Source organism: Octopus bimaculoides, chromosome 10, assembly GCF_001194135.2.
Source record: "Octopus bimaculoides isolate UCB-OBI-ISO-001 chromosome 10, ASM119413v2, whole genome shotgun sequence".
Taxonomy (NCBI): Eukaryota; Metazoa; Mollusca; class Cephalopoda; order Octopoda; family Octopodidae; genus Octopus; species Octopus bimaculoides.
The window spans coordinates 3863559-3873522 of NC_068990.1; the positions used below are offsets into that span (position 1 = coordinate 3863559).

Below are 9964 nucleotides of genomic sequence, written 5' to 3' on the forward strand. Positions count from 1 at the left end.
TATGTAGATCGATTGAAACACATTTATAAGGTAGGTGTGCTGCATTATTTCACTGGATTTGAACATGTAAAAGAAGGAGCAACTACGTCAACATCGATATCGATTAGAATAATAGTATCAGTACCAACGTCAAAAATAACTCCGTAGACACTTTCTTGGAAGAAAGAGAAAGCATTTTTTTTTATAATAACAGAAATCTGTTACTTTGTGTTTCTTTATGGTATTCTATAAGAACTTGTTCTCTTCTCTGAAAAGAACTCTTTGTTTTTATTCTGTTAAAGTTAACATATCACTTCCTGAATATATCAACCTTTATATACCCTTACTAAACAAATATAAGCGACATAAGACGCACAGAACAATAGCTTCGTCCCTTCTCATGTAAATGGAAGAAATGACATGATATAAAATTAAAACACACGAGACTTCACAAATACATGAACGTAAAATGCTTTGAAAAACGCACTATTGACTTGGGAAGCTGAGCAACAGACAAAACAGGCTCCGGTCAGTAAAATATGATTTTTTTTTAAAAGTATAATATGATTGTTTTCTTCTGCTGCATAATCACTTTGATCTACAAGTAACAAATATTTAATAAAATATCTTTATACGACGTGTGGTTTTTATCGATATGTGAGTTTTTTCTCTCTTTTATTTTATTTTATATTTTATTTTGTTGGGGTTTTTTCTCTTTGTGGTGACTATGTAAACTAACTTGGTGAAAACATGCTCTAATACGTTTTTAGTACAACTGTTATGTGAGTTCTTTTGTGATGTGAAAATATATCTTTGCATTTTTGTTTTCGTATATTATTATCACAAAAATATTTAACTCTTATGTTGAATCATGAAACTTGTTATATTCCAAGTTTTATTTTGAGTAAAACTTGACAGATATTATTTTTAGTATTTGTCAAAAATTTCGAGGATTTTCAACATTTGGTATTATTTTTCATACGTAGACACTCACACACGCGAGCGCGCATGCACGTATACATACATACATACATACATACATACATACATACATGCATGCATACATGCGTGTATATGTATGTATATATATATATATATATATAAATAATATATTTATATGCATATTTGGGTATAGGACGTCACCAACAGTAAACAACATGAAATTCGAAAACAAATGAGTTAAGTACGCAAATAACGAGAGAAAAAAAGGACAAGTAATACGAAGAACAACCCTTCATCAGTTGTTGGCTGTCTATCTACTCACCATTTCGAGCAATCAGTGACAATATGAGTCTTCGAAGATAGTTGTTCCCATAAATACCAAAATAAAATTTGGGATTTATGAAGGGTCAAAGTTAGGAACAAAAACAGGATAGTAGAGACATCTAGGGAAACCGAATGAAAACATAATATATAAATAATATATATGTGTGTGCATATAGGGTACATCACATTTCCTACACACTGATTGGTCAGAATACAGTTTGCAAAACTTAACACTCTGGAGTCTATACAAATGTGTTTAAGGCACACATTTTGGCCATCTCACTGCAGTTGTAAATTGTAAAACATAACTGTCACCACTGCTGCTGTATCAACTAGTTCGATCAGAATGGACATTTAATATTCTAACATTTCATTATATTATATTATATAATATTATTGTATTATTATATTATTACAAGATTGTAAATAAAACGGGGAAATTAGAAAAAGTTGGAATTTTTTGAATAATAATATATATATATATATCAAAAGTAAGTCCAGGTATTAGTGCATTATGGCCCATTCAAGCAGCACCATTTAATCGTTCAATACAAGCATCACACCAATTTGAAAGAAACCGTTCTCCTCGGAAGCATAAGACCATGTAGGTTTTCAACATGCCGGATAGCCTATTGTAATTTTTTAGCAAATTTTTTTTTCAGAACTAGCGAATAAAATAATTACAATTCTTACTGCTATTATTGTAGCAGAATAGACTTAGGGAGAAAATACTTAAAGCCTACTATAATTTAGAGTGGCAGAAGAAAATAACAATGGTGCTCACCACTACCCTTTTTGATCCCCCATTGTTATTTTCTTCTGCCACTCTAAATTGTAGTAGGATTTAAGTATTTTCTCCCTAAGTTCATTCTGCTACAATAATAGCAGTAAGCATTGTAATTCTTTTATTCTCTAGTTCTGATGAAAAACTTGCTAAAAATTATAATAGGGTATCCTGTATATTGAAAATCTATATGGTCTTATGCTTCCGAGGAGAGCGGTTTGTTTCAAATCGGTGTAGTGCTTGCATAGATCGATTAAATAGAGCCGGTTGAAATACACTAATACCCGGACATCTTTGTTACTTATTTGCTTTATATTCACCTAACTTCGAGCTGAGCTCAACTTAAGTACCTAATTCAACTGAATCTTAATTATTTATACGCACGCACGCACACACATGCACACACACACACACACACACACACACACACACACACACACACACACATTGCACTTATTGCAGTGGTCTTTCAGTTGTTCTAATCCCACAAATGAACTCTGACGGCTGGACCTTCAACCAAGCCTTCCGCAGTACCTTTAAGAGCAAGAACTTTTCAGCACACTTTCGTATATATAAATGTACAAGTAATTTTTATTTGCCTGTCGTGGTACTTAAATGAGAATGAGATGTAAGGGAACAATGTTTTTGAGATTCCGGTTCGAATGACATGAGTGTTTTTGTTTCACTTTTGACACGTAATACTTAAATAGTGGAGGAGATATGACGTTGCTGTGGGCCGGAAGTATGCAAGAAGTTAAATTTTTTTTTTACTAAAACACAACCGAGACCCTAAGTAAAGCATGTGTAAAATTTGAATGAAATCCATTGCGTAGTTCTGGAGTTTTAGGGATTCACACAGACACACACACACACAGACATACATTCTCAATTTTATATATATATATAGAATATTTGACGCACGTATTGTTTGATCAATATCACCGACTTCATCTAATTCCTCTAATTTTATTTCGTTTCAGTTTCTGCATTCAATTTAAGTCCATCTGAGAGAGAACGATCAATTCGACAGAACATTCCAGGTCGAGACTATTCTGAATTATCTCGTCCATCAGAATTAGTTGAAGTTGATGTCGATGTACTTCTCTATATGGTAAATGAATTGGTAAGTTACATTTGTCTTGCGCTTTATTTTTGTGAAGTTTTCTTTATGTTGTGTATCATTTAAAAAAAGATGCACGTGGTAGAAATGATGAAGCAACAGATTTAGGCGGATTACTAGTAGAATTTACATTGCATTAAATAGAATACCTCGGCGACGAGCTGGCAGACAAGGCGACGAGCTGGCAGAATCGTTAACACGCCGGGCGAAATGCTTAATGGTATTTCGTCTGCCGCTACGTTCTGAGTTCAAATTCCGCCGAGGTCGACTTTGCCTTTCATCCTTTCAGGGTCGATTAAATAAGTACCAGTTACGCACTGGCGTCGATATAATCGACATAATCCGTGTGTCTGTCCTTGTTTGTCCCCTCTGTGTGTAGCCCCTTGTAGGCAGTATAAAGAAATAAGAATACCTCGGGTGTTTTTGCCATTCTCAATACCCTGAGTTCAAATCCCGTCGAGGTCATATCTACTTCGAATTCTCTCAGGATCAACATAGAAGAACCAATGTGATGGTTGAGCCGAGATGTAAGAATGTCGAACTGAATGCCTTGAGGTATTCGTTCCGATTTATTGAGCATTGTTTCAAATCCTGCCAAGGTCGAATTTGCCCTTCAGCCTTTCAGTATCGATCTAAAAACACGTACTAATTCAAGGCAGTGAAGTAGCGGGACTGAATACCTTGTGGTATTTGTTCCAACTCTGTAATCTGAGTTCAAATTTCGTCAAGGCCCAATTTAGAACCAACAACACACATCTTGGGTGACATTAGCAGAGTCCACTCTGCCACAAACATTCGGGATATGTCTCCAGTTCAAGATTAGCTTCGTCTGCCACTTTTGTCAATCTTTGAGACCATGTAAAGGACCACGATCACTCCCTTTTTTTCTGAGAAAACGATTAGAAAATACGTCTCAAAATGTATTCACAACATTTTACGTTCTGATTTCGAATCAGATCGGAGTAAACTTTGTATTTCATCCTTCCTAGATCAACAAAATAAACACCAGTTTAGTGAAGAAGCCGATTTAATTAGCTGTTGCAACTCCCGCCAAAAATATATTCCGATTGGATGTCAATACTAGACATTTTTACCATGAAAACCCCATTTTCTATTTTCCAATCCTCGAGTGAGTTGTTTCACATATTCGACATCTCTGTATATTTTAGACATCTATGTAAATTTGTTACAACGATATTTTTTGTTTTTCTAGTTGAATATATGTTTTCTAAAACATACATATAGCAAGTATAGCTGTATGATCCATCACTTTGCTTTGCTGCCATATGATAGTAGGTGGTATTTCACTGCGTGGAACTTAGGTTGCTCAGCTGGAATTTGGTGATGTGGGGAAGATATTGAGTGGTGCTGTGCATGTACATTGCTAAAGAAACTTGTGTCTGTTTGCTTCCGTATATATAACAATATAACTTAGCTATTCGATGAGGGATTTTGACAAAAGTTACCAGACCGGGATGATCGATGTAGCCAATGAAGCTTCTAGCAAATGCAACCAAACTGTACTTAATCGCAGTATACCATCTTCAAAAATGATGCGTTGGATAATTTGGTCCTCTATTCAACGCATTTAAGTAAAAGACGGGGTGGTTACGTTTGGAATGTCTTTGATCAAGTGTTTCTCGACCAAGGTTAACCTTAAACAAGTATTTAGTATTGGCTGATATGAACGACTGAAGTTCATGAAAGCGATGCCCCAACATGGTCGCAATTCACTGACTGATATCAATATAAGAGAAAAACAAAGAAAGTTATAAAACTTAAATGGACATGGTCCCACTAAACACTCAATATATTTACAGGAAACTGTTTCTAATTCTTGACGGAAAAGCGAAGAAACTTTCAGTCCGTTATTTTGAGTGAAAAACAGCCGATTGAAAAAAGGTTTCCCTTGTGCAGTAGAGAATTGGAAAACCCATGTCAATATCACTGATTACATATGAGATCATGGATACAGAAGCTAATATGCCATCGAACAACTGTTCTTTTTTTCTTCTTTTTTTTTTTTTATTTATTCGCACTTTTTGCGACCAAGACAATGACACATCTAATTATTCTCCTTTTGAAGAAAAGCTAATATCCCCTTCGTAAATCAACTTAATGAATTCTTCAAAAAATTTCCATATCGATTTATTTCTCCCTATGCAGTTCACTACTACCAGTTTCCTCGAATTCCAGGTTTTACCAGATTAGCTCGAATCTCCTCAATGTATATAATGCCACACGAGGCAACAGATCTGAAAGAGACCCCTCTCCATCTAGCTGTATATAAGTAGAGGAGGACAGAAACAAGTGTTGGTTGTAAGCAGTGTCAACATATACATTTTAAGCATCCTTAGATGACTGCATTGCTGAATGAAAGACAGAACCGACGAAGCCTCTACATGGTTGCTGAGCCAATGAGATAACCTTTACAAGGTGGTCGATCCAATGAGAGAACATCTATGTGAACATTCAACTAAGAAGGGAACCTTTACATGTTTGCTTTAATTGCTATAAACTTTCAAAAAATAGCAACCGAATTCCATTAATCTATACCTTATTGTCTCAGAAATGGCAGAACATATTTGACAGCGTAGTCTCCCAGTTATACAAAAGGTCAAGATAGTCGAGGACAGGAAGCCGTTGATCAAAGTTCTGTTTGATGAGAGCTTATCTGAGACTAAATAACAACAACAATCGTGCCAAGGATAGGCTCTCCTAAACTGACTAGTTTAGAACAGTGCCTATGATACTCTGAGGAATTCGGAAATGAGTTATACAAACAAATTCTTTCATCATTATAGGATTAATGCGGCTAATTGTGATAGTTGAAGTATCAAAGATTTGCCAACTTGTTAATCTCTAAGCTATTGGAATTTAATGGATGTTCCCGATTTGTTTATTACATAATAGCAAGATTTTATTTCGATATATTCTGACGATTCATAATGTTTCAAATATTTCCTGGATAGACAAAACATTTAGGCTTCTTAGTTTTCTTTCTATGTTTCATTTCATTTGTTTTGTTTGTTTTTTCTTTTTTTTTTTGCTCATTTGATTTTTGTTTTGTTTCGTTTTCAGAATTAATCAAATCGTAAGAAATATTTGAAAAATTAATTAAATTCAATATTTCTGCAACAGTTGATTAAACAGAAGTCATAACAATGCAAATATTAAGAATCAACTGTTTATCAAGATATTTTTCTAATTACAATAGACAGACAAATAAGCTGTGTATATTGTTGTTGTTATTACTGCTCTGCTGCTGTTGTAACTGTTGTTGTTTTTGTTAATGTTTTTGTTTTTGTTGTTATTGTTGTTCTTTAACCTCATTTCGAACAAATCATTCCCACTTTGACAGGTCCGTCATTTTAGGGATATTTAGGTCATTTAAAGGAATTAATCAGAGGAAGAATGACTACCCGTGGCCTTTTTCAGGGTCTTTTTTGACTTATGATAAGGGAAGGAGGATTTCCCTAGTGGCGGCTGTGGAGATGTTTCAAAGACGTTACAGGTTGCATCTACTTTCGTACGTAGCATGCAGGGTAACAATATTTGATGTGTCCTCTCCTTTCCCATGACGGTAGGAAGTGATTTCAGAAAGATTCGATTCCCCTTTCTAATAAATCGATTGATTATATAGATGCAAATTTGTTGAACCATGTCAATTCCGTTGTTTATGTTGTTGTTGTTAATGTTATTGTTGTCGTTGTCGTTGACGATGATGATGTTTAGTGAAATCGGCTCTGATCAAAGGGCTTCGATGAGCATAGTTATTATATCAAGATTACATTATCTAATTATACCCTTTTGTTTCTCAAAACTGTAGGGAGTAGCTGCTATTTCTATCATGTCCAGTGACAACATAAGGACACCTTCACTCGCTAGACGGATAAGATGTGTTTGTTGTTCTCTTTGTATATCAACTCTAAACGAGCGCACCAATGATCAAATACATTTTAGTCGTAACTATCCCGTATTTTCCCTATACAGAAAGAGAGGAGGCCTACATTATTCCATATGTCCTTTGGTTATTTTCTAAATGGACGTGAGATTTGTTTACTTTTCTCGCAGATCGAACTGTCATCTGTTTGTTTGTTGATTCGCCGGACAAGATGCCTAGATGGTAGCATTTTTTTTTTAATTTTCAATTTAATAGAATTAATAAAAATATAAAACCCTCTGTAGAAACAATAGAGTCTTTGAAGTGTTGCTTTCCAAGGCATAGTTTCTCCTTTCTATGCGAGAATCTCAGATCCCTACTGAGGTCATAGTTTCGATCTATCCTTTTGGGAGATGCTGTTGTTGCTTTTGCTACTGCTACTGATGCGCTTGTTGTTGTTGTTGTTGTTGTTGTTGTTGTTGTTGTAGATCATCCTTGGTCGAGCAGATCTATGATCTTTGAGATCAAGTAAAGAAAGAAATAAAAACACGGGAATGCAGTGGCTACCGAGGCTTTAGCAAAATTAGACCCTGTTTAGGAAAAGGAAAGTTTTCAATAACAACAAAAGTCGAGTTTTAGAGCAACAGTAATTTTAAGGGTAATTAAAGATGCGAAGAAAGAACGATAGGTGCTGAAATTGTGAAAAATCCGATGAGATGTGAAATGAAGTGGTAGAGACATATTTATAAAATGTACCTTATCATTTCATTCAGAGGACATAAGTATAATGTCTTAAGAAGGAAATCGTTGGAAAGACTGCGATTCAGAAATTTAAAAGATATGTAATATAACACAATGCCATGACACTCTTTCCAATATATGCATAATAGACAACTACCGATAAAAGAAGTTGTGGTTACGCCACATAAATGAATGGGCGAGGACGAAGATTGTGGGAGGCATGATGTTGGCTGAATCCTGGAATACATGGATGGGGACAGTCGCATCTCTTGCTAGGCAAGTACGGCCTCCTTAGACTATGGTTTTCATTATGTAGGTCACTTTAATTCTTGCAGCATTATATCTCTTTCTATTAGATATCATTTTATCACCATGTGAACATATGCGATGAATAACATAAAGAAGCGATCACGCATTACTCGAGACAAATTCTTGACTTAGAGATTAACAGTATTGTAGATTCGTTTCAGTTGTCTTTTTAATATTCTTGAATAGTCATGAATAGCATGAACATCCAATCGTTATTTTCTAAAATATATGGCCTTTCTTTCTGCTTAGAGGGAAAGAAAATAATATCATGCCTGATATTCATATTAATATTCTATGACTATTTTTACTGCCTTAAGTAAAAGATATGATTGATTGGAGTTCTTTTCATCAAGGGATCAACGGGCATTAAGTTTAACTAATTCTAGTATATTTGCTTCTTTCTTCTTTTATTTATATATCTTTTTTTTATTTTTCACTTCAATACATTCTTCATATTGGTATTAAACTTTTTTATTTTTTTGTACTAGCAAAGTTGAAATATAAGGAAGGCGGTTGTGTAGAATTTCTTCCCAAACAATCGATTCTGTGAAACGTTATCCATAGTTAAACCCAATAAATTAAAGGGTGCAAACGATGACGAAGATAACTGGCAAAGATATTTCATCATTTGAATTTTTTTTTAATGTAATAGCTTTTATGATTGCAATCTTATTCCCCATTTGCAATTCAGAGGAATTATAATATTTATTCTAACACAAGGGCACAAGTTTGTAGAAGCGTAGTGTGTGTGTGTGTGTGTGTGTGTGTGTGTGTGTGTGTGTGTGTGTGTGTGTGTGTGTGTGTGTGTGTGTGTGTGTGTGTGTGTGTGTGTGTGTGTGTGTGTGTGTGTGTGTGTGATATCAGTCTTTTGAAGGCTTTCTGAACTCGTTACTCTATATCTATTTACAAAACAAGATGTTTCTATAAAAAAAACATTATATTCAACTCGTCTACCATACTCTCTTGAGTAACCAAATGACAGCAACATGTACTGTCCTGTATATATAAATCTAGCGGTAATACCGTCGTTGATCGGGTAATTACTTTTACTGTTTCTCGGGTCCAGAAGCTAGGAAAATGGGTATATCATATGGAAGAATAGCTTTCCGGAATCCAGTTGACTGCGATGGGACTGAAAAGACTGCAAGTCAAGTGAAACACCCATTTGTCACTGTTCCTTTAGAAGTTTGAATAGGCGGTATGCCAAAGGAGGGGCGAAAGATTCAGTTTGAACGTAAGTGAAGCTATAAGAATAGAAGAATAGTTTCACGGAAGAATAGTTTCACGGAAGAATAACTTCACGGAATTCATGCGACTGTGCGATGGCACTGAGATGGCCACAGATGAAGTAGAAGACCCATTTGTCATGGTTTCTTTTGACATTTGAATAGGCCGTATGCCCAAGGAAAATTGAAAGATTCAGTTTAGAATGTAAACCAGGGTGAGACGACGACTACAGATTTAGTTTCACTTGTCCTGTATGTGTGAATTACATACGAGAAAAACATGTAATAACTGAAGTAGAAAAAAGATTAATTTCATATGCGAACTTCTGTTTGTTTTTCAAGTTGCAATCCAGCAACTTTTAGTGTTTAGCGCTGAGTTTTATTAATGCTCATGGCAAAAGAAAGTGGGATAGGAAACTGTAACGACTAAAATTGCAATGGGATATTAGATGGTATAACTGGTATGCGAGGAACGAAGGCAGTGTCACCTTTACTACAACCAGTGAGAATATCCGCCTCAATGCAGTTCCTCATAGATTTGTGCACAATTAGTGTTGTACCACTGCATAATCTGGGAGAGACAAACGAACAAACACACAAAGGGACAATGTCTCTGCTATATATATATATATATATATATATATATATATATATAT

At 35.0% G+C, this 9964-nt stretch overlaps 1 protein-coding gene across 4 annotated transcripts in view; it reads left to right on the plus strand.

The window, feature by feature from the left end:
- Nucleotides 1-9964, plus strand: part of LOC106869052 (neuronal acetylcholine receptor subunit alpha-3) — a 718416-nt gene that overhangs the window by 623325 nt on the left and 85127 nt on the right. For all 4 annotated transcript variants that reach the window (XM_052971014.1, XM_052971015.1, XM_052971012.1 and 1 more), the window contains one exon: nucleotides 3010-3152. In XM_052971014.1, the coding sequence (XP_052826974.1) occupies nucleotides 3010-3152 (143 nt within the window). The remainder of the gene's footprint in view (nucleotides 1-3009; nucleotides 3153-9964) is intronic.